The sequence below is a fragment of the Thermobia domestica genome, chromosome 1 (assembly GCF_964235325.1).
Source record: "Thermobia domestica chromosome 1, izTheDome1.hap1.1, whole genome shotgun sequence".
NCBI classification, from domain to species: domain Eukaryota; kingdom Metazoa; phylum Arthropoda; class Insecta; order Zygentoma; family Lepismatidae; genus Thermobia; species Thermobia domestica.
Window position 1 is genome coordinate 95,567,291 of NC_137454.1, and position 26,882 is coordinate 95,594,172.

Here is a 26,882-nt window from a genome sequence, read left to right on the forward strand (position 1 = left end):
CTAGAGATTCTGAGGCACCATTCAAGAGTAGTTCGAATCCCACCACAGTACAATTTGGTTTTACCTCTTCTTGACGTTTCTGTTTGTGATCCTGCCGGATTCTATTAATTATAATTTCGTAATACGCTAAAATATACGTAATATTTGAAATTCTTAACCTCCCATTTTTACATTTTTCAAGCTCAGTTGAGAAGAAAGAGGGAAAATGAAAGTACAAACATTTACAATAATTACATAGCATTTACTGTCATTGTAATTGTGGATATTTTATTTATGAAAATGTATAATGAACTAAAAATATATTTAGTAGGTCACATGTCTCCATTTTTCGATTCTAACTTGAAAGTTACAGTTTAGGCGGTGACATATCAAAGACCCCGGGGGGTTGTAACCCCTCCCATGGAAACTTTTATATTCTATTCAAATAAAAAGTGTTCCAGTTTATAATCTTGGAAAAGCAACAATCACTGTGTGTGGAGGACGATTTATTTATATTACGATTTATTACTTCCAAATGTGTAGAAGATGTGACTGTATATTGTGCATAATCATTCAAGAAATATAACACAACGAAGGGACTTCGTAAACCCTTCACGCCACCCCAGGAGGATGAAGCGCGTCCCGTCGTCCCTCGGTTGGGAACTACTGCTTGTGAGGGAAACATTCTAACAGTGTGTTTGCGTTTCCATCCTCGCCTTCCAATTGAACTCTCTGTGTACTGCGCATGTGCCAGTCAATTTCCATGAAAGATCATAAATAACACTGATACTTTCTATAATATTTACGAAAGAACGTGTAATAGAATCTATATCAACAACATACATCATTCATCAAAGTAACGAAAACGTGTTCATGAAACAAATTAATAGATATATTATATCAAAGTAAATTAGGTTTAAATTTTAGGCAATAGAAAACGTTATTCTGTAATAGGAACTACTACTCGAAGCCTTTGCTACAATCACTAGTTGTTACCATAGCCGAGTGGTCTAAGGCGTTCGGCTTATAAAGCACTATTCGAACTAAGTTCGAGTCTCCGCCGGGTACAGCACCTTTTTCTCTCTTTTTTTCACCTGTTCTCAATGTTTCTGTCTGCGTTCTGGTCGGATTCGATTAAATAGAATTTCGAATAGAGACCAATATATATATGATAAATAATCATTTATTTCCGAATCTGCACTCGTACAATATACATTTTCGAGATTTTGATTTTGGAAATGAAGTGTATATAATATTGAATAGTAAAAATAGTAAAATAAAAAAAATATTTGTATAAATATTGATTAATTAATTAGAGTTATACATGGCTTTCCAATCAGGATTATATAGAGAGGACTTACTTCTAAGTGCAATCCGAAAACAAATATTTGAGTTTTAATCTGACCCAAAGTTGGTAACTTATAGGATAATTTATACATGATTGGTATTGTAATTTTTATGTTTTTATTATAATCCTCTATAAGTTATGATTTTGCCAATTCTAAATGTAGAACGAGAAACAAGTGTAATATTATATTTGCTACGAAAAGCTTTTAAGCAATGATACTTTCAGGACGTGATTTGACGGAGAATTTGAGACCCCTCTCGAGCTAAGAAATTTCCGCCTTCAGGACCATATATTCGATCGTGCTCAATGTGGATTACCAATGTTTTTTCCCTCCACCCGCATATTGAAATTCCCCCCGAGGATAATTTTCTGAAGTCACCACTGTTTATAGATAGTTTTTCGTTACAAATCAGAGGATAATGGAGTAGTGAGTATACTTCATGTGTTTTTTTTTTTTTTTTTTTTTTTAAGCTATGGTTTTAAGATTCGCAATTCATATAATGTTCCGTTCTAATCGGATTTGAAACAAAAGAATTTTTCAATGAGTTACTCAAAGAAATATTTTCAGCCTCCGGATGAAAATAGGAAGACACTTAAAAAAGAAACAACTTGCTACCGGGCTTGAACACACAAACATATGATTGATAGTGTATCGACCCAAACCACTCGACCGTTTTGTATGCCTTTGCAGATGTTCTTTTGCCTTTTGTGAAAGCAGTTTACTGTTCCATACTCGCTTTTGTTTATTCCGATACGACTATGAGTTTTCAGTAAATATTTGGACGTTACAGCTCTTGCAATGTATAAAAGTGTTTTTAGAAGAAATCACAATCGATATTATGTCTAAATAACATACGTAAAACAGGTTGAATTCGTGAAATGATTGAGGTTGGAGTGAGCGTAAATGTTTTCATAGTTAGGAGCCTGGATATGCAAACCCGCTTAACGTGGGGATTTAATTTTGTGAAATTTGGTACACCCATGTCCAAAATTATTGTCGCATGTCTATAAATATGTTTTTGTAAAAATATAATTTAATAACGAATTCGCCCGGTATTTCTTACAATGTTAGTATGTGTATAATCAGCAAAGCCATGTATGTGGCAAATTTTATGTCAAAAGAGCAGTAAATAAGAACAATAAAAAGAAAATAAAATTTTCTTGTCCATTTAGCAACATTTTATTTTACTCATTATAAATTTCGTATTTATAATTATTTTCCTATGAAATTTATCACAAATATACATTTCCTGATTATACACATAGTATCAGTATTAAAAGTACCCTGCAAAATCATTATCAAATTATATTCTTACAAGAAGACAGTTATAGATATGCGACAATCATTTTGGACATGAGTGTACATATCGGAATGCACAGCAATTGAAATATGGGTGGAAAAATGAGCGATCCACAACCCTTACTAACGGCATAGCAAGTTTAATGTTTTCACTGTAACATTACAATTATTGAAGTTTTTTTTAATAGATATTTTATGGAGATAAAACATAAAATTTTAAAGTTATTTATTTTTAAAAAGTATTTTCTAAAAAAGTACAAACATCTACTTTTTTCTTTTTCATTTTGTTCTGTACATGTTTTTTTTGGCAAGCTAATCATTATCTTTTAATTTTTTTATGATTAAACATTGCAATACCAATTTTCAAATGAAACCACGTATCATATAGTACAGAAAATATAATACAAATACAAAATATCTACACATTACAAAATGATTATCTTGAACTTGTAACTTGTATTTACAAAATATTACAATTTCTTTCTGGAACTGTTGAAGTAGTTTAAGCACTGTTTAAGCACACTCTGTGCCAAAGAATCAAAATAGTATCCATGTTTATTTTTATCGATATAGATGGCGAGCCAATGGCTACAAGGTAAATCAGACTTAATAATAAATCCTACTGAGTGTTGAACAAGTATAGGTAAACGATCAATAGGATAAATTCCACTCACATTTGCACCAGTAATAGAGTCCTTTAGTAACATTTGTAATATTTGGTGATTACACATGTTAATTAGTCTGTTTCGTCCTTACTTTCTTCTTCTTATTATTATTATTTTTGATGAAACATATGCTGCACTACTGAAATTTAAGTATTCGGTATATAATAACGCTTCACGCACACAACACTTAAACTCTCCAAATTTGTGTTTTAGATAAGCATAAGAGTATATATGAAATCCCAGGGAAAGATTTGGGATCTGTTAAAATTTTCAAAAAATCCTTTGCCGTATCAACAAGTGTACACTGAGATATGTCTGTTCTTTGGCCCCACTTTCCGTACAGCGAATTTAGGAACAGGTTCGCTGTACTATGCAGGCCTGGATTGTCTTTATGTTGTCATAATTTGACTCTATCCCTCTGTGCCTAAAATATTTTTCGATGTACTTTTCCTGCACATTTTTTGTCATACCTTCAGCAGGAAAGCCTGAAGCAGCTTCATTGGTATAAAAAAGAACCAAACAATCCTTCGGAAACTTCTTTTTCCGGGACTAATAAATCAAATTCCAATATTCGTGAATTTCGATCTGCTCATACTCATTGTCTAATGGTTTGCGCAATTCGGAGGTACAAAACGTACCGGCAATGATATGTTCAATATCTATATGTGTACATTCGTCATCATTTTGTTCGTCCATGCACGATTTACATAATCCAAAAATCAACCTGCGTACGCTAGGATTGGATGATATAAATCGAAGGCAGAAAGAACACTACATTTTACAAGGCCATGAATGTTTCGTACATCGGAAAAGTTGGGGCCAGTGTGTACTTTTGGGACATTCACAGATATACCTCATTTACACATGACGCTCGGGTATAACGACGTAACACCGAGATACGAGACATATTCGTCTTGAGCACAATCTACGTATAATTTAAAATTTTCCATTTTATCTTCTTGATATGCATATTTTGGAACGTGCGAGGATATCTTGCATATGTTTGTTCCGCTTTACCATCGCATCCCATTCACATTCCCAGATTTCCACCAATTTATGCCCTAGTTTCTTCAAATAGTTGCAGCAGTGCACTGTTTGTTCGTATCTTTTCTCAAAAGTGTTGTACGCACCATTTTCTCTGCATAAAATGCTATTTCTAATATGTTCATAGCAAATTTTACAGGCATGCCAGTAACAGCCTATGAGCTGATAGATGGTATTTGTTTTTGCATCAAAACCATCGAATTTATGTCTACCAAACCGTTCCTCCAATGCGTTATTCGAACTGACACTGGACGTCTGTTACGGATTCCATATACTTCAACCATTTTAACATTTTAATACTCTGTTGACTAAGTTGGAACCCGTTCGGAGGAACAACCAGAATTATTTTCGATCAAATGATAACACCGGTATGTCAACCAACAATGCTTGACTGGCAATCGTTGTACCGGAAATAAAGCACTGTATTCCATTCGTTTTCTGTTCAATCATGGAGGTGAATTTAATTACTGCTTCTGTCAAACTACGTTTCGGCAGTACTCCAACAATTCTTTCTGAAAATTGAAAACATCACCACACTGTACTCGTTCTGCATGCCACTGCATAAGTCCTACCCAGTCTGCCGTACCACGCAAGTCGGGGTCATAGTAATGCAAAGCAGGCCATTCTCCAACATAACTTTGAAGTTCATCTACTTTAAACAGGCATGGGAAATCTCCCTTTCTCAATTTCACATTCAATCCTAACGTTTTCGGTAATTTGATAATATTACACTGAGATAAAGAAAAATGTTGCGAAAAAAAAAAAAAAAACGATTATTAATACAATTTGAAATATCTTCTGGTCATGTATGAGAACTTGTGTTATTTTTTCCTTCTCAATAAGTATCCGAACACAAAATAGACCGTCATATCTTGAATTATTGTGTGCTAGTGGCACAATCATCTGGTACTCAGGCCTTTCCATGAGTACATGTTCAACGAACGCCTTCCTTACTTGTAAAAGAAAAAGTATGGATTCCAGTTCTTTTATCTCTGCACCTATAACATGGAGTATCTACCCCAGTCTTTATACAGTGGAAACACACATTCAAACAATAACTCAAATTTACGGCATGCTCCCGTTTACCGTTATCATTTGGTGCTAAAAGCATTGTTTCCACATCAAATATACAAAAACTGTTCTGTTCGTTTCAGATTACACTATTGAACAAAACATCGATATCCAACAGTCACGTGGATTTTACAAGGACTACAAAAGTAGTTGTCACATAAATGAGCCGTTTTTCTTTTTCGCATATCGTAAATAACACCACATGAGTTACATAATTTCACGTAGTCACATGTGGATTTCTTTACCTTATTCAGTGTTATATGATTATTAAAGCAAGTCCCTTCAGCAATGTTCTTATTGCATTGTGTACGTTATATTCTCTAGCATGAAAATGTTCGCAGTAAGAACATCTCATCTGATGAGCACTCCTACTTGCTCTTAATCCTTCCAGGCACAACAAGCAAAAACTATTCTTATTCATAAATGAAATGATATTCTTAATGGACTGGAAATGCCCGACGGTATCATCCCTTTCGTACAATATCTTTTTCTCCGTCTTTATTCCTGGGTGTTCTTGAATCATCCAGTAGTTCATATACTACAATTTGATAATTCTGTTTCAATAGGTAATTTAGAAAAGCAACTATATCATCTAAGTCAAACCCGTTTCCATTCAATGTATATTTTCGCCTCCTTACATAATTTCTCCGCTTTATTCCGTCCCGTTTTTATCCTACGCAATGTCATATTATATAGTGCATGCTTACTTTCTTCGTGTTTTGTAATCCAATACATATGGATTTCGATAAACAGACAAAATCGTTAACATTTGTGCGCATCACATGATTGTTCACAAAACTAGTCATATCTGTATATTTTCTTACTGCTGTGGATTTTGATATCCCCTAACCGTGTAATCCCAGCACTATGTCGAAACGAAATTCTATTTGATTACCCAAAAGAAATGACTCATTGCTATTCAACATAAGGACCACGTAGATATTTAGGTCTCAGCGTTTCCGCCAAGAGACAAAGACTTCTTTATTCAAAAGATTCATATTGGAATTAATCCTTAACCCGACAAAATCGTATGGTCGTGTACCATGCAGAACGGTAGAGGGCGCGTAATCCATTATGGAAGTGATATAATCCGTGGGATTCGTTATGCAATGTTGCCCCGTTGATATCACATCCCCTTCATATTAAAACGCGGATACTCTCACATTTTTGCCTGCAATTTGAAACATATTAGAGTCTGTTTCATTCCCACCATGGCCTCGCAATGGTAGTTCATAAGAAGTTGTGGGTCGCATATTTTCTGAATAATGAGCATTATTCAGAAGATCTATACGCGCACTTTCTTCATCAATTTCCTGCAAATTCTGCCATAACATCTGTAAAATCCGTTTCGCTTGCTTCGGAATTTTAATTTCTAATGGTGATTCGTCTAAATTAATTTGATCTAATAGTACCCAATCAATATTTAATGTATCATACATTCTCTCATCACGGAAGAACCCGTCATTAAATAAATCGATGGTGTTCGCTGCTGAGCAGACACTATTTAGTACATGTTGATTGCTTTCAAACTCTAGGTAAAATAGCTTTAGTAGGTCACTGACAATTTCCGGAGATCCAGTGTACACTGCCACCTGGAGTTTAGGCACCTGCTTCCATGTATTTAGGACGCGGTCTGGGGTATTGAGTCCTACTATTGATCTCTGAAAAATTTCCTCGTTAAACCCCATTTCTGTAAAATACAAGAAGCGTAATCAATATATGTATATACCAATAACAAAGGTGTAAATATACAATGAAAAAAAAACTCACAATGAAACAGAAATTTTGAAGTAATAATAATAATAATAATAATAATAATAATAATAATAATAATAATAATAATAATAATAATAATAATAATAATAATAATAATAATAATAATGTTGAAATAGTTTATTGGCTTGACAGCCATAAATGCGCCAAGAATAATACAAAAACGAATGAATACATCATAGTTACAAAATAAAAAGTTCATAACAAAATCACAGTAATAAAAGAAACATGATACATACATCATTATAACAATAAAAAAAAGTATGTTGCATCTGTAAACTTTAAAAAAAAAACATGCATAAAGACTAGATGTGAAAAACTTACATGCATACATAGTAAAACTACACGCATAAACATAAAAAAAATCAAGGATATATAAGATAAGCATTAACAAAAATAAAATAAATATTTACGCATATTAAAGGCACCTATCCGAACAAACTTTTGAATAGCTTAAAGATTTCATGACGAACAGTTAGAAATTTAGACTAGAATAGATCTAAATTGGTATGGAATTTATTGACTATACAACTATACAGCTATAAATAATTTGGAAAATAGCGTAGTGCAAACAAAAGGAGTAAATTTCCTGGTTCTACAATAAGGAACTCTTAACGAAATGAAACCATCTAAATAAAACCTCCATGTAGCAGATTGTATGTAAGAATTTTAGATAAAAAAAGACTACGTCTATCACTAAGGGTTAATAAGACCAAATCCTCGTGTATAACACTTATGCTCATAGTATTATATTGCTTAAATTTCCGTTTTAACCACGCAAGAAAATTATTCTGATCAGATTCAATAGCGCTTGCAAAATATTTAGATTCACAACTCCAAATAACAGATAAAGAACCTTGCATCTATTGATTAAAATTTCTACACAACCACTTAATGAGTGCTAAGTTTCTCTGCGCTTAGGATGTTACAACCTGAAGATGTTTATGAAACAAAAGTTTGATGTCGAAAGTAATTCCTAAATCACTAACATAATTTACAAACTAAATGTGATTACCAATATTGTATCTATATATAGAGAATGTTTTCCTAGAGTAACATATCCTTTAAGTTTTAGACAAGTTCAAAGGTAGAGAATTTATTTCTGACCAATGTAGAAGAGTATTAATATTGTTTTGTACAACAAATAATTGCAAGTAATATTCTCAGACATATCATTAATAAATAAAAAAGTAAGGGCCCCAAATTTGATCCCTGAGGCACTCCAGAATTAATATTATAAATCGAAGAAGCATTTCCTTTATATCTTACCAAAAAAATCCTGTTTGATAAGTATGAAACAAGCCACTTAAATATACAACATGGTAGATCAAAGTTCATTAATTTACTTAATTATATGATGAGACTGTTTGACAAATGCCTTTGCAAAATCCAAATAAATCATATCCACTTGATCACCATTATGAATCACAGGAAGCAATTATGCATAAGACTTGATAAGTTAGTAACTATAGATTTACTATTCAGAAAACCGTGTTGGTTAATATCAATCTTGGAATGTAATCTATATATTTTCAAGAATTTTAGGTATAACATTCATTACGGAAATAGATCTGAAATCACTAATCCTATCTCCTGTTTTTGGAATTGATGTTACAGCAACAATCTTCCAACTATCAGGATATATATTAACAGTAAGGCTCCAATAAAGAAGCTAAAAAAGAGCAATGACCTCAGCTAATCCTTTGATTCTAAAAGCAGTAATACCATCAATGCCACAGACAGATTTAACTTTTAAAGATTTACTAGCGTCTAACACATGTTCAATAGTAATTACAGTGGTTTCCTGGCTGAAAAATGATTAGAAGACATTAGTACTTCTACATCTTTATCAGGAAATTTTTGAAAAACTGAAGCAAAATATTCAGCAACAGAATCAGCCAAAAATTTACAATCACTATTAAAACATTTAATAACACCAGATGTTACATTGATATTAACTCCATTTATATGTTTCCAGAATTTGTTAGGTAGATTTCCTAAATAATTTTCAATTTTCTGATAAATTCGCTTGTCTTCATTTAATTTGGCCTTAAAGGCTCTTCGACAGTTAGAAAATGTAACATAATCACGTTCTAAAGAAGTAATTTTATATTTCTTGTGATGAATTCTTTGCTCGTAACAAAGAGGGCTACTAAATTTATATCAGCTCCTGACAACACATTAGGCCAATCTGCTTCAGCAATTTGACGATAAAGAGCTAAGTAATCTTCTTTTACAAATTGATATCGTTCATGAATTTTATATAATTTCAAAGCATTTTGAAGGAAAACTTCAATTCCAAGAGAATTATAAGTCAGGTTTTCACCGTATTTTCGCAATGTTTGTTGGATACAGTACTGACATTAGATGTAACCAGGTCTAAATCTGAAATTAAAGAATCAACACCTAAATTCATGTTATCTGGAAAAGTTGAAAGAATTTGAAATTTAATTTTGGAGTAATGTACACCAGGAAATATTTCATTATTAATCCAATTAACTTTTGAAATATTGAAATCACCAATAATTAAAATATTGTAATTGTGAAGATTTATTTTACTCGAGATATAATTAAGGTAATCTTCAAACTCATGAGAAGGAAAACCAGGATGGAAATACACACATGCAATCAAAAAATCTTAGTTGATTTACATCTTAATTCAATCCAAACACATTCAATTATTCTTTCTAAGTCAGTTCTACAATGAACAGGAAAATGTTTTCAAATAGCTAATAAAGAGTCTCCACCATGTACATGTATAGTAGGGTGGAGCGAAAAAATCAGCTTTTCAAATATAGAATTCTAATAGGACTCAGCAGTTGCGTATTCGCGTGCTAATCAATGAGAAAATAACGAATAAGATTACACATTGAATCTTCAGTTCGCGCAAACGGACTAAAGTTTGAAAAAAAAATATAAAAAACACCAAAATTTACCTTTACGCAAGAAATATACAGATTCCTTTTTTTTTTTTTTTTTTTTACTTCTTTAGCGTCTAAATACTTTATTATAGTTGTGTAAGGTCACGTTTGTTAATAATTCGTTAATGTGAGTGATTTTATACATTTTCATAATGATTTTGCAGCTCTTCGCCCATTTCTCAACGTTCTTTTTCATGAAACGCCCCATAACTCACCACGAGAAGGTGACTGCAATTCAAGTCCCACCGACCCACCCACCTACATCCTGCCAATTAGGATGTGCTAAATTATGATGATTTAGTCAAGGATTTGGCCTTAAATTCAGATTTTTTAAATCAAATTTTAGCATTGTGAGTCTTAAGAGCAAAGTTGCTCTACTGTAGCCATCTCTGTTTTCTATCCACACACTTTTCCTGCAGACTCTGTGACAAGTTTGACACATCTTTTAACTATCTGAGAATGGCATGAAAAATTTAAGTCAAGATTGCAGATTTGTCATGCACAAGTGATAAGGTAGTTTATGTTGTCAAGCTTTCGAGTACTGGAGGAGATGAGAGCTTACATTTTCTCCAATTTATCAGCTCATTGCAGTCCGTGGCATCAAAATTTATTGAAGGTGCTATAAAAGTACAAATAGATGTCCTCTTCGGATCTTGATTTCTTCCCTCTAGCACTCTCCTGTAACCGAAGTCTCGTACGTGTTATCTCTCATCCACTGTCATAGCCAACAATATGTTCTCTGGATGACAGAAGAACTAGCTTCTATCAATCACAGGATCGATGATTCTTTTTATGTTGTTTGGCAAATGCCTCGTTGTTTGAACTACCTTCAAAATATGTTTACGTTCATATTTCACTGACTGATATCTCTTTATGTCAAACCAGACAGGAGTATGTGTCTTTATAATGTAGTTTACAAGCACCTTGAGTTCGTTAGTAGGATCTGTTTGAGAAACGTACAGCCGTAAGACCCGGTTTGCACATGTCAGCCATCGGGAGTATTTAGACACTATAGAAATAAAAAAAAGAAAAAAGTAATCTGTATATTTCTTGCGTCAAGGTAAATTTTGGTGATTTTTATATATATTTTTTTCAAACTTTAGTCCGTTTGCGCGACCTGAAGATCTAAAGTGTGATATTTTGCGTTATTTTTCATTGATTAGCACGCGAGTATGCAACTTTTGAGCTCTATTAGAATTTGATACTCGAAAATCTGATTTTTTCGCTTCACCCTAATATATAATCACTAATTTTTCTATCAGCTCTGAAGCATATATAGATGTTAGGAAAATAATCATAGTCATTGTGTATATTTGATAACCAGGTCTCTGTAACTGCAATAATATAGTAATTATAGTCAAAAACAGAAAAAAATTCACTACTTTTAGTTCAAAGTCCACGCACATCCTGATACCAAATATTGAGACTAATCAATTGAAGGATAAGAATCACTGTTATTCGTAGATTCTTCATGGTGACGTAAGCTTCCATAAAAAAGGCCAATAAGAGTTGCACCTTGGTCACACCGATGATTCGTTTATAATAAAAAAAACTGATTCATAATAATAATAATAATAATAATAATAATTTTACTTACGACTGATATTTTTTATCTCTAGATTACTTGTTAATACAGCTGGATGTTCGTCCGTCGTCCTTGTCTTAGTTCTTCTGTTGCTTCTATGGCTTCAAGTTTTCTTTCAACACCTAAAACGAACAGAAACTAATGAGGATTAGTTACTTGCAGTATTACGAAAAATATAAAGTATAATATTCTCTCTTCCAACTCGAGCTAGGACTAACGTTCTTCGACTATATATTTAATGCATTGGCTTTTTACGTGAGAGACCATCGGTTCGATTCCCGGAATGAGTGTAACAATCTTCGTTTTATATCTTTTGTTCTTACACAGTAATATTTATACAGTTTTATAGTTATATATAAGTAACAAAGTCCACCAAGCAAATGTTTAGCGCATAAGATTTCTACGTGGAAGGGCGTGGGTTCGTATCTTGCTGAGTCCCTGTTCAATATAAGTTTGTTATTACACAGTAAAGTTTATACCATTTATAGCTACATATAAGTATTCCGAGTTATATGGCTTTCGATGTCTGAAAATCCACGGTCGATTCCCAGTGACAATCACATTGTCCCGTTATACTCCCAATAATACATTACCACAATCAATGAAAAATACAGTACAATCCCACATGAACAAGTAAAGGAAATACTACAAATTTAGTACTTACCAATAATGTTCTCTTCGGGTGTTTTTTTCAGAATACTGTGTTATTCTTCGTAACCTTATTACTTTCTCTTGATGTTACGTGAACGCTATCCTATAAACTGTACAGATCATGCAAATGAGTCGGTATTTAGGTAACTCTGATAAACTTGAGAGCAATCTGGAAAAATCTGGAAACTTTTTTTCACCTAGTTAGCTCTTCGTTTAACCCTTTTGTTTTCCTTGTTTCGAAGAGCAGCATCCGATCTGCCACGCGATGGGAGATGCCGTGAATATAAATTATTATGTTACACAGTTCCGTTTGACCGCATTTTCGATAACGTATTTACAATAAACAGATGGTGTCGTCTGAAAACAGTTCCCTGATTACTATGCTTCATTATTAATCGCTTCCTTTATATTAAAACATTGTTTTCTCCAACGAGGAATCTAATTTTCTTTAACATCAATTAAAACAACACTTTTCTGTCCACATATTTCAGTTCTTAAAACATTCTTTTTTTAAATATTATAAATATTATATCGCAAAAAGAAAATAATTAATTCAAACTGTAATTCAAACTCATTAAATATGTGCGACTAGTTTCACCACCTCTACTCGCGTACGTTAAATGAGTGAATTAGAAATCACATGTTTTTGCTTTGTGTTCAAAGCAAATATGGCATTTTAATTATCTGAAAGTGTGCATTGATCAAGAACTCGAAAAGAATGTAACAAAAATAGTTGGATACTTGATACGTACTCTATTCATAGTCTCTAGTTATTTTTATTTCAGTTTAGTACAAAACATAGTAAAATATTATATCTTTCGGAAATAAAATAACAATTTAAGTTCTGAACATGTTTTAACCCTGCCTTGGTGTTTGGTATTACGCGCAGTCCCCTGGTGTACGGAGGGTAGTATCTTTTTCAGAACCGTGGCTAAATGTAAAATGTATCTACAATTTAACGTAGGATTCAAATCACATGAGCTTTTTCCGGAAATCGAGTCAGGGACTTCTACAATACACGTAGAAACGCTAACTATATAACCACAACAGAGTTTATTGGCTAACATTATTTAGGAACAGTTACAATTATTCAAGAATTTGGACGAGCACTTTAATTAAAATTTTAAAACATTATTTTCTTAATCGTTTTTCCGACAAAAGATTCTCAATTCGACCCTCTAAAGCGTTATGGTCGCTTATGAGCTTTTTCGCCCGTGCATCCTGACCCCGTATGTCTGTGTTTGAAAAACCTGGGTGGTTCTGAAAAAAATTCAACCCGCATGGGTCCATGTTTCTTCCGGGCATTTTCGACTTTAATAGGGTTTATTCGGATTCTCTCAAGTTTCTTTGAAGCAAAAACGTTAAAATGTGATTTATGTATGAAGATAACATCATTATTATCATTTAAAACTATTTTCTACTCACTGGCAAATAAATACTTCAAGATTTTCTGTTTTTCTTTTCTAGTGGTTGAAGTCCGTGCTTCCATGGTGTTCAGAATTATGTTCTTTATTGAAATTTAGTACCTCCTTTTAGTACTGAGGCTATATGAAACACGGGTTATACGGTGGATCCGAACCACCGTAATGCGTTCATATTTCAATGTGCTTTCTCCGGAAATCCAACCCGGGACTTTGTCTACCAAAGGCGTGCTATTCATTAGGTCAGCGAGGAGGAACCTTCAGGGTTTGAGTATATAGGGACATCAGTATATTAGTTTGAAAAAAAAATGTAAGTTTTATTGTACACCTTGTCACCTTGCACCAAACTCAGTAAATTTAAACTTTTCATTTCTGAACACTAAACTGTTCAGAAACTAGAAACAGTCATGCTGTTGTCGTTTATCAATGTAAAACGAAACCTGTTTACGTTGGCCACATTGGTTCCACTAAAAAGTGTCCAACTCAAAACAAATGTATTTTAAAGTAATAAGTAGCAGAGATAATAATATACACATTCCTAATGCAATAGTTACTTACTACCTGAATTTAAGTTTGAAGTTTGTATCTTATAATATCATTATATATCAAAGACGTTCTGAGTGAATGAATGACTGATTGATCAACACCCAGGTCACATCGCTTCCGCTAGAAACGTGAAATTTGGAAAGAGCATAGTAATTGTGACGTGAGATACCACTAAAGAAGGACATTTGAAAGTTCGATAGGTAAGGGGAGAAATAGGGGTATTATTGTATTAAAATGTACATATTTCCAAATTAATGAAGGTTTGAGACCTGAAACTGGATATATGGACTTCTCATTTAAAATAATAAAACATGTGTTTCAACATTTATATATATATATATATATATATATATATGCAATAAATTGATAAGATCAAAGACAGAACTTGTTTCTCAGATGCTGAATCCACATCAAAAAGGCATTACTCGCTATACTTTACTGTTTTTGTTCTATACCGGAAATCGTTAATTTGAATCACTTCCGGATTGAATAACAGAGAGTTAATAGAGAAGATGAATCCTATTCTTCGGAAGGAGAATCAATTACAAAAAGCCTCACCTTGATATCTCTTACCGTCTTTCCTTTATGGAAGTCAGTTTGAAACCGGAAGTAGTAGTACACACTTTCGGTTTTGGTAGAGTGTTTTTAGAACCTATTCTTGGGAAGCTGCATTGATTGAAAAAAAAAAAAAAAAAAACTGCGTCTCGATATCTCTGTAGTTAGACCCAAATCATCTAACTTCTCAAAATCTATCATATTTAAAGCAATTAAAATGTATAATAATGATATTCCAGCTTCGGTAAAAGACACAATTGAAAATAGGACATCTAAGAAAGTTATCCGAAAAATATTAAGAGGTTCATTTTACACTACATATGAATTCATTATCAGATTTGGAAAAGCTACATGAAACAACAACTTTGCTGTGTCTAGGTGTACTAATACAACCGAATAATAGTGAATATATATATATATATATTCTAAATAAAAGTTTATACGATGATTTTTGTATCTTTTGTTTGTAATCTCTCATAGCATGTACGTTGCGATGTATAAATAAGGACGAAGGAACGCAATAAATTAATGTAACTGAAGCGTTTGCTGATACTTTTGCCAATGAGATTTAAAATTTAATTTATAATATATTACTCACCTAAAGCTGTAATAAATTGAGCAATATCATCTGCCACTACTTGAGCTTTGTAAGAACTGACTCCTATAGGTTTCCCAGATTGTCCATAACCACGAAGATCTACTGCAACGACCCTGAAATCGTATTTAATTTAAATGAAAAGACCAGCTAATTCACTTATATTTTTGCCCAAGGATGTACACAAAAATTGCATATACAGTAGTGTGAAGTGATGAAAATGTAACTATTAAGAATATAGGTTACCGAGGATTGATATTTAATTTTACGTCCCACAGAATGTCTATAGGTAATCATAAATGATGATAAGTACAAACTGTAAAGTAGAAAAAAGGTACGCTGGGAAAATTTCTAAGTATGTTTTTTCTCCTCAGCGTTGCCAAAACGTTGACACAAAAAATTGGAGCCATAATACTTCCGATATAATTGACATAAAGTACTTCCTTTTTACGGTTTTTAACAATGTATAAAAATTAAAAATTCACACAAGAAAATCTAACACCCACTTCACTCTAACTCGACTCTATTGCTTATCAGCTTGCTATCAGTAACGCTGTATTATTTGTATTATCTCTCAACTGAAAATACTGAAGGTTGGAATTAACCTCCGTTATGGGCAAGAGGAAAAGAAAACAAAGCAAAATTTTATAGGAATGCTACGCTGTATACTTACCCACGTCCTTGTTGCTTGCGCTGATTAAAATTAAAAACAAAATAACTTCTAACTAATAGTTCTTGATTGCAGGACAAGTTATTTGGAGTATCGCAGTACAAAAGTGCTGGATAAATTTATAAGTCAGTTGCCAAATCTTCATATATATAAGTCAATTAAAAAATTGATTTTTTGTGGCTATCTTGGGAGGCAATCTCCTACATTTAATGACTTTTCTCCTAAATTGGCAACACTGGTCCTTTTGCACTACTACATGATGAAACCTCGTGTGACCTTGATCATGTCACATGCGCTCTTCTGAGGTTTCAGCCTACTACTTTCAAGAAACTGCATCAAGGATCTGGCTTCTTGATACTATGGGAGGTCAGAGAACCTTATATTGGATGAATATTAATTTACGCGTTGAAGTGAATAGTTGCTTACTAGTCTAGTTTAACTATACTAATACAATGGGCTAAACAGTTCTAACTATATTTATGCGAGTCGTCCGTGCATTTAAGACATCTACACATAGCAGGCAGGTTTTAATACTTTTCTGTTGGCTACTTTATTTTCCTCTGGCAATTTTTCTGCACAGGCGCGGCAAATTTCTCCGATCACATCGCAGATCGCGGCAAGTTCTGCTATTGGGCTCACGCTCCTTGAATGTAATTTAATATTTTCTTCTTTGAAGGTAATATCTACCACCAAATCGAATCCATTACCACATTTGCAGCTAATTTGGTAGTTCATTCCATTGAAAGTAAGATTCTGGAAAAAACACATACTGGGTACGATACACTATTATAGATATGTAGACGCCGTACTTTTCTGGTACAAAAAAAAAAAAAAAAAAAAAAAAAAAAAAAAAAAAAAAAAAAATCACAATTTGATTTTTTACTGAATAAATTAAATGGTATGTAAAGTAATTTGAGATCTATAGTTGAGAGAAACAAGTAGACTTACTTATTTAGATCTCAATATAAGAAGATACAACAGTAAGTTCATTACTAGTGTCCACCACAAGCCTACCAGCCGGCACACAGTACATATATTATAAATCTGCTCATTCTGTACCAAAGCAAATATTTGGAAGAATTTCTTTTTACGCGAAATCCGAGTTACCTCTCTGGAAACAGACTTTCAGATAGAGTTTGATTATTTATTGAAGCTAGGTAATATGAATGGGTATTCTGTCCCATTATTAATTAATTGGTATAATCAAGTTAAAAGAGATTTGCGTATCGATAAATCTGAAACCGACATGAAATGGGTGAGACTGCCTGTTTTTTCCAGGCTGATAACTGCATTGAATAAGATCTATACGCCATGTTTTCCGTACTGCTTTGAAACCCCAAAAATCTTATAAAATACCATTACCCAATTTAAGAGTTATTACACGGATTCCAATGAAAAATTGTGTATTTATTATATAAAATGCAGTTGGCATGAAAGTTGCATAGGCAAAACAAAAAGAAATCTAAAGGTTAGTATCAAGGAGCATATTAAAGATTAAAGATTCAAAAGCGGAAAGCTTGGTGTCAGATCTATAGAAACATCTAAAAGAAACTCAACACAAGATGGAAAATTCAAAAATTTTGTTGGGAGCCAAAAATGAAGTAGAGGACTCGTACTTGAAAATTTATTTATTCATTTACGAAAACCAAAATTAATTTTAGGCACGGGATGGTTAAGTGATGGATGGGAAGCAGTAATTACGAAATTCGCACAGCACTGGCATAACAAAAAAACCAACACGAGCTGGCATTTCTTTTTTACTAAAGAACAAAAGTGCGCACAAAACGACTCCACCATAACTATTCTTAATACAATATGTACGGAGAATATTCAAATCCTTGAAATATTTAACTAACCATTCAGCTGATTTGCACGTAAAATAACGTTACGAGAAATCCCATCTTCTCAATCGACATTATATCTGACCTACTGAGTCATGTATCTCGTGATCTTTACTCCTGTCACACAGCCTCGGGATTAATTTGTTGTTTACTTACCTCTGACTTCCAAAATTTTTACTCCCAAACTCCGAAAGTTTGTTCTATATTTCTCCTTATACTTTTTTTGACTTATCAGACCTGTAGCGACCAAGCATCATTTTTCCACTATAAAATAAATTAATTTTGCAGTCAATTAATTAGCGAATGTTCAACACTCTCATATAACTTGAAACAAAATTTAACGGGCTATGTAAAAACGAAACGTTTGCACCACATTGCCTTAATTTGGTTTACAATTACTAAATGAGAAGCATTATCCCAATTCCCTCGACTATGTGTCCAACTTACTATGTTCTATAAATATTTTATTATTCTTACCAATAATCTCTAGAGAATTCCTGTAGTTGATGCCTCCATGAATACCAGAATTCAGGGAAACCATGCAGCATGATCATCAACGGATTTTGTTTATTGCCATTTTCCACATAATGTAATTTAACGTCCTGAAATTAATTAATAAAAATTGACAACTGTGTATAAACTATTTACTTCTAGCTTATTGAAGGATAAGAGCATAAATAAATAAATTATTAAATTATAAATAAATTACTAAATTATAAATAAATTATTAAATTTACGATTTGTTATAACATATACTATAGACGGAAAGAAGCTCTATATCTCCGTACACCTTCTCTTTTATGCGCAAACGGATCGCAAGTACAACATTAAACCACTACTTACTGAAGCATTCAAAATAGTATGAGAATAATGCCTGATTAGCCCTAAATCGTTATTTCTAAAGACAAAATAAAATATTCACAAGTAACAAAAAGATAGCACAGGTTACAAAAAAGGAATATTAAGAACAGGGTGTGAAATTTCCAGTCGCCAGGTCGCCATTGGTGACAAAATATTTGTTTGGAGATAAGCACTTGGCCTTTTTTGCGATCTGTGTGAGAAAAAAATAACGTCCAATTACTACTGGATTCAGACCTGAAATTTCGTGTCTTCTTAATTTATTATTTTAGAAACTATAATCATTCTACAGTGGAAAAGAGTTTATCAATAATGTAGTTCTTGAAGTAGCGTATACTTTTAATGGATATGCATTAAAGATGGCGATAAATAATCACTGAATCCTCTGCGTTTAGGAATGTTATTCTGGATGCTTAGTTAACTGCTAATCTTTAGTTATTACTTGATATACACTATATCAATTCATTAATTATAATCATAGACAATATAAAAATGTTGAAAAGAATTTATTGGTAGGTTGTAAGTTCCACTTAACTTCTTTTACTTGATTTTATAGTATGGTATTACGATAGAATCAAAATGTACATGCACTTAATCTTTAGATTAGATATTATAAAGTATATATGCTTCTATTTTCCTGACAGCATATGCAAAATCTCCATGACTAATTGGCAAATTAAGTTTATGTACAGAATCGGAAAATAAAGGTGGAATCACTTTTCTTCTATTTTTTCCCTTCTACCCATTATTTCCATTTAATTCAATTCAAGCCTTTAGTGTAAGTTTTTTTTTTTTATTACTGCTTTTGCTGTTTCATCTTCTATATGTGACGTTACAAAGGAAGATAGATTAAAATACGTAGTAAACTTCGAAATAATCGTACACACTTTAAAAGGTTACTGTTCCCATTCTACAACGTCAACTTGCAATGTTATAACGATGTCGAAATAAAAATTTGGGATGATGCGAGAATTCGGCTAAATTTTTACCCACTGAAGAAGATGGAAGTAACCGTTGAAACAGTTTAGAATTAAGTTCAATAAAACGCATTTCGGATAAGTAATTTTAATTATCCTTTATTCTTCATTCGGAAATGTTGCGAGAAATTTCAGGTTTATGGGTGCTGAATTCTCACCTTGACTATTTTGAATAGTTCCTGGTATCTAGTAATTCGATTAAATTCTCGTGTCGCAGAAACTAGAGTAGGGGAGCAAACCGCTAGTTAATTATAACAACTTCAGGTAGAACCAGGGTTGTCAAAAACCACGTTTTTTATTGAAAAAAAACAAAAAAGCAGGTTTTTTGGTTTAAACCCGTTTTTTTTCGGTTTAAACCAGGTTTTTTTTTTGGTTTAAATAATTTGCTCTATGTATTTATATCACGTATGGACAGAAATAAGTTTGTCTCGCCTTGGTGTTATTCTGCAACAACCGGGTTATGTTGGAACGGGTCACATAACGCTTAAAGCGGAATCCAACCGCTTGTCGGCTTACATCCGAGGGAAATTGTCCTTGATTTGGACTCGAAACCGGGACTTATTGGCCACAACTGCGATACGTCCCCCGACTCACTCAGGAAAGACTCCTGATAAAAATACGTTGTACTGACCTTTACATAATTGTTAAATTGTCAAGAGTCATTTCAGAAGGACAAAAAGATAAATAGTTAAACAAGTAAAACCATTATACAGGTTTACATATGGACAATCTCAAAATACTGCAGAGTACAGAAAAACTAATTTAGTCCAAGTTAATTCACTACGACTTTTATTAGTCCAAGTTAAAGAAATACAACGACTTAATTTGCGTATCAGTACGAAAAGTGAATAAAGATACAAATTATTTGAGTCCACTTTGACCCATTTATACATAAATAGATATCAAAGATACTTCTGATTTCAATAAATGCCTCTAGTGGGGTTTATATGACCCCCCTCCCAAAAAAAGTACGGCATTTCGATGTATTTTATCAATAGTAAACATTATTAGAACGAAACAATATTTAGAATTTTTCTTTGATTGCAACTGCATATAATAATAATAAACTATTAAAAAATCACATAAAAACATTCATAAACTTATGCAAAAAAACAAAAGTTGCTTTCGTAGTATAATTCCTTTGAGTTGAGTATAATAACTTTGAGTCGTAGTATAATTGAGTACAACGTATTTGAGTATAAATCCTCAAATAATTTGTATCTTTATTCACTTTTCGTACTGAATGGGGAATTTATGTCTGAATATAATACGAATAATATACGGGAGTGAAATGTGATAACTCACAAATGTGTGTCCATCAAGATTTTACGAACACTTACATTTTTACGAACATTTTTCACTTTTTGGTTTAAACCAGTTGGTTTTTTTTGAAAAAACCAGCTGGTTTAAACCAGCCAACCCTGAGTAGAACCACGTGCTATGGAATATTATGTTGATGGGAGTTTGTTCCTTTACGTAGTTTTCTCGCTTAATATACATTTAGTCTATTTCTTGTTTTTATCATCATTTATAATTTGTTTATAAGATTACTTGTGTTGTTGTTATTGGTTTACAGTAAGTAAAGGTGGGCACAAAAAAAAAAAAGAAAAAAAAAAGAGTTTCTAAAAACTTTCAAAAAAACTAGGAAAACTGTTTAGGGTTTTAAGTTCCGTTCGTGTTTCTAAACACTTTTTGCTTCTTCGTTAACTTGTTTGGAAATCGGGGAGAATCGATATCGACTTCGGTAAAAATCATACTGATTTCAGTTAAAACCCAAAACTATTGGAGAAAAGCGAAACCTGTTTCGGTGAAAAAATCATCCGATTTTGGAGAAAGCCGAAATGTTGGTTCTTTGTTTTTCTACAAACCAGTTTTGCCTAGTTTAGAGAGATTCTTGGATTGTATTTGGGGTATTCTCTATATTTTAAAATAAATAAATAAATAAATAATAATAAAATAATAAATAAAAGAATTCGGCTACAGTAACACGCACAGGGTCTCCACGTTTTTTTTTAATTGTACTTCTAATTTTGAGTATTCCGTAGAGATTTCTCTCCTAAGGAATTCTAGAAGTGTTTTATTTTTTCTTCGAAGTTTAAAAGGAAATGTTATTCCTTTTTTCTAAAGTTATTTCTGCACTTGTGTGTTTTTTTTTTTTTTTTTTTTTTTAACCTTTGTGTTGTTCTTTAATTGTAATTCATTTCGTATCCCTGCCTTTGATGCTAAGGCTAGAGGTAGTCTTTTCAATCGATTTTTTTTTATTTGATGTTACACACATTGTTCAATTGCTTGTTAAGTAATGTTTTAATAGAGGTTGTGTGGGATGATTCTACTTAAAGAAATTTAGGTTATGGTTTGAAATATAGATTTTTCAAGCAGGCGATCACTACGTTTTTCATAAGTTACATGAGGAAAGGTTAACTTCAGTTCACTTTTACCTGATGGAGTTTCAGCGTTTTCTACAAGTAGTTTTCTCGCATACCAGGAAATATTTAAAATATGTCTCTATGAATATGTTCAATTAGTAAATTTATTGGGCTTTAGTGAATTAGTTTTGGGAAGTATAATTCGGCTTGGTATTAGCCTTTTAGAGCCAACAATAAGAATAGACTTACGACGTATATAATATAGCTGAACGTGCATCATAGCCAAACGTTCGAGGAGCTTGAGCATCACCTTAATAGTCCATATGGACTTGTTAAATGATTCAATGCAAAAAATTATATTTAAACATTAACAAACAGCTATAGGCTGACTACTAGTGAATGTGGAGTTTTCGCCCTTGTGCAACACTGAGCTTATGAAGGACTGAATTTATTATTAACATGGACTTCAAACCACGACTGGGATTTGTATCTGACGCAACTGGCAGATGCACATAAGATCATGCATGATCGACCTTCACAATATAGATCGTTCCCCATCCAGTGGCGGACTTACTTATGGCGGCGCCTCTAGGCACGATTCGGCCGGTCGCCCCTTTGTGTTCACGTAAGAAACGTCTCAACGTAATAGGCGATTTTTAATTTTCCGTCATTGGCACGCTTTTATCCATGGTTCTGTCCAAGAAAGGCATAGTGAAATAAATTGTTTTGGATTTTTATTAATACGCTTTGAGATGAAAAATATTTTGTCACTTAGGCGAGAGTGAATATGAATAAATTAATCACTGGACGCAATACCATTCTTGGCAAAATTCGATTAAAATTTGTCCAAGAAAGGCATAGTGAAATAAATTGTTTTGGATTTTTATTAATACGCTTTGAGATGAAAAATATTTTGTCACTTAGGCGAGAGTGAATATGAATAAATTAATCACTGGACGCAATACCATTCTTGGCAAAATTCGATTAAAATTTGTCCAAGAAAGGCATAGTGAAATAAATTGTTTTGGATTTTTATTAATACGCTTTGAGATGAAAAATATTTTGTCACTTAGGCGAGAGTGAATATGAATAAATTAATCACTGGACGCAATACCATTCTTGGCAAAATTCGATTAAAATTTGTCCAAGAAAGGCATAGTGAAATAAATTGTTTTGGATTTTTATTAATACGCTTTGAGATGAAAAATATTTTGTCACTTAGGCGAGAGTGAATATGAATAAATTAATCACTGGACGCAATACCATTCTTGGCAAAATTCGATTAAAATTTGTATAAGAGAAAATTTGCTTAGAAGTAACAGGCCTACTTTCATTAAACGCAAAGAGAAGAAATCCACTTAAATTCATATTTTTCCCTTTTGATATAATAGTTTATAATGATAAAAGTAGTGTAAAAATTATTATTAATATTCTTTGTATGTCGAACATATAGTGCTGTTTAATAGTTACTACTAAAACAAAACTGTTAAGCTATTATAAAAATCAATTGCTACATTAAATGTTTACGCCTTGCTTTCATAACAGAAAATTCTATTAATTGCTTAAATTTAAATTCTTCGCCATTGAGGATCTCGGCTTCAGTATTAAGAATTGCAAGAGAATTGTATTTTTCTTCCTTCAGGGTAGAACGTAGATATGACTTAATTCTCTTTAATAACAAAAATGATCTTTCTGTTGCTAACTGCAGTACACAAATACATTCTCAAACCTGTATCTACTTTAGGAAATAGGCCTATACCCTGCAAGTTCTCTTGTCTGAGGAACTTGCTCATAGAAAGAGGTGTGCATTTGATATTATTATACTTCATTGATTTTGAAAAAATCACGCATTTACTTCCAAATGATGACTCTAGATCAGTATTATAAAGGTTTCGGAATTCTGCTGCATGTTCTAAAATTACTGATGGCTGCGTGTTTGAACGGTCAGAAAAGGCTGAAAATCTATCAGCTACTATAGAATATGCTTCTTTTCCTTTTAGTAGTTCACTTTTAATTCTGTCAATAATAATTTAAAAGGTTTCCACTTTAAAACTTTTCTGTCCCTGTAAGGACGACTTCACTCTCTTCATCTAGAGAACGTTTTCTCTGCTGCAAGGGTTTAAACTAAGTGTCATAATCACTATCACAACATTTACATCGATGATCGATCCACTGCCTTCTTCTCGTATACGTCAAACATATCATCAAGGAAGTCCATGTATTCTACAAGAGAATTTATTTTAATTTCCCTACATTTCACGCTCCTATAATTTTGCAACAATATGTTTCAAAGAAATAAAATCGTAAAATAATCACAAAAACATCAAAACCTGTGCAGAAAGACTGATAAATATTACAACTTTATTGTGCTTTCTGCAGTCTCATAGCAGATAACAACTACTAGGCAGTAAGACAATCGGAATACCTACGTCACAAAATGCGACGTTATTCACTTCGTGGCTAGCAACTATATAGAAAGCTATGCTATATCTCATTGAAGGCTGGCATGGAATATTTCATTACTGATTTTTTTTAAAAATAAACTCTTCCAATGAAATTAAATTGAAGGTCACATTGCCAACTGTAAGTACCAATATTACTATTATTTACCGGCAAATAATAATAAAAACGGGCTAAGTTCCAAATTGGGCGTTCGTTTCCATGAAAATTTTTAAAATTTACAGGAAAGGTATGGATAATTTAATCGTTTGTGTGCTTGATAATATATAAAGATCTCGAAAAATATGTTTATTTGTTATATATAAGCGGTTATAAACATGGGACTATACGGCGAGCGGAGGGAACTACTTGGCGCAAGGTAACCGAACAGTTGCATTGTGGGAAAGTAACGAGCATTTATGTTATCAACATGGTGAATGTACAAGGGCAATGAAGTAACAGTTTTAACATTTGTGAAGCAATACGTTGATAACGAGCAAAATCTTTTAAAAGTTTGTGAAGAGCACGGATTAATGAACCTAATAACAAATTGCAGAAAATGTGGAAGGGAGATAATAGCGAAAAAACGTGGCGAAAGCAGACGCCCAACTTCGGACTAAATGCCCAAAAAAACTTCCGACTGCCACCCCACAAAGGCTGCGTCCTTAAGCACCTGAAGGTGTGTACCTAAAGGTAAGTCCGCCACTGTCCCCATTCCACTCTCTCTCAAGATAGCTTGGATTGAGTATAGCCCGCTCCCCCCAGTGATTTTTAACGAATCATAGTGATTCTAACGATTCATACTAGTTCATAATGAACCGGAATCGCATGTTACAAAGATTTAAGAGTAAATCTTGTGGTAAGGAAGCTTTAGTATAAGTAATAGCAGTAGTAGTAGCGGTAGTAGCAATAGTAGTAGTAGTAGTAGCAGTTAGTATCAGGAGTAGTAGTAGTAGTCAGTAGCAGCAGTAGTAGTAGTAGTAGTAGAAACGGGTTAGAAGCCCCGCAGGGGTTGGTTGGGTTCTGTTCTCAATAGTAGTAGTAGTAGTAGTATAGTAGTAGTAGTAGTAGTAGTAGTAGTAGTAGTAGTAGCAGCAGTAGTAGTAGTAGTTGTAGTAGTAGCAGCAGTAGCAGTAGTAGTGACTCTTCCAGTTCCAGTGACAAAGAACTGGGGGGAGCGGGCTATACACAAGCCGATAGCTTGATTACATGACCACACTATTGACCCACGATTATAAAGTATACAAACGAGCAAATTATTCATTTTTTCTGGTAAATTTTCATAATTTTGTTAGAAACGAAAGACCAACTTTGGAACTTAATCCGGTAAATGTGTATCCTGCAGTCGTTCACTTGAGACGATGACGGTGAAACCCGGGGAACAGAAATATTTTCAACCTCATTAGAAATAGATCAATACCTTTAGACGGATAAAACGATGCTGGCCAAAAGTGTCGTCTGATAAGCATTTGGGTGGTTCTTTACGTTTTCTCACTTTCCAAATAGAAAATGGATGAAATAAAAATTGCACAAATACGTAACAGCAAACAACTATTCCCCAGAAGAAAGCAATAGTATAAACAAATAAAACAGCCAACAGCGTTTGCTGGAATGTCATCTTACTATAGCTACTTTAACCACCAAAGCTATTTACAAGTGAGAATGCGGAGCGTTGCATGTTACTGTTTTGATCAATCAGATGTTTGCAGTGTTGCCTGTCAACTGCACGCAAAACTTTCTATCAATTGTTTATTTTTCTTTCTAAGTACGCATTTTTCGTACCGTCACATTCGTATCGGCTTGCTTCAATAAGCACATAATTTGAGATTTAGTTAGCGATAAATGGGCAGAGCACTAAAGAATATTTGCGTTGCATTGCTGTAAGAAGAATTTTGCGAAAGACTGGTGTGCAATGATCCCCTTAGATGTTGGATTGCAGTTTAGCTAGCGTCCCTTAAAGTATCGAGACTATATGATGTGTAGAGCTACAGTTTAACATGGAATCCGATATATATATATATATATATATATATATATATATATATATATATATATATATATATATATATATATATATATATATATATATATATATATATATATATATATATATATATATATATATATATATATATATATATATATATATATATACAGTGTGCGAATTAGATAACCTACATTGGGGGGGGGGATAAAATTAGGCCAAAGGACATAGTCTGAAGGTTCAAATTTCAAAATGAGACAATAAATGCTTTACTCCCCATATATATATATATA

The 26,882-nt window shown here is 32.9% G+C and overlaps 1 protein-coding gene across 1 annotated transcript in view; it reads right to left on the minus strand.

The window, feature by feature from the left end:
- The window catches only part of LOC145687423 (epoxide hydrolase 4-like), a 42,139-nt gene extending 15,820 nt beyond the window's left edge, over nucleotides 1–26,319 (minus strand). The window contains exons 1-3 of the mRNA XM_081760879.1: nucleotides 26,026–26,319; nucleotides 18,443–18,567; nucleotides 15,458–15,570 (exon numbers count right to left, since the gene is read on the minus strand). Coding sequence (XP_081617005.1) covers nucleotides 15,458–15,570; nucleotides 18,443–18,567; nucleotides 26,026–26,223 — 436 coding nt within the window. The 5' untranslated portion in view covers nucleotides 26,224–26,319. The remainder of the gene's footprint in view (nucleotides 1–15,457; nucleotides 15,571–18,442; nucleotides 18,568–26,025) is intronic.
- Nucleotides 26,320–26,882: the final 563 nt, after the last annotated feature.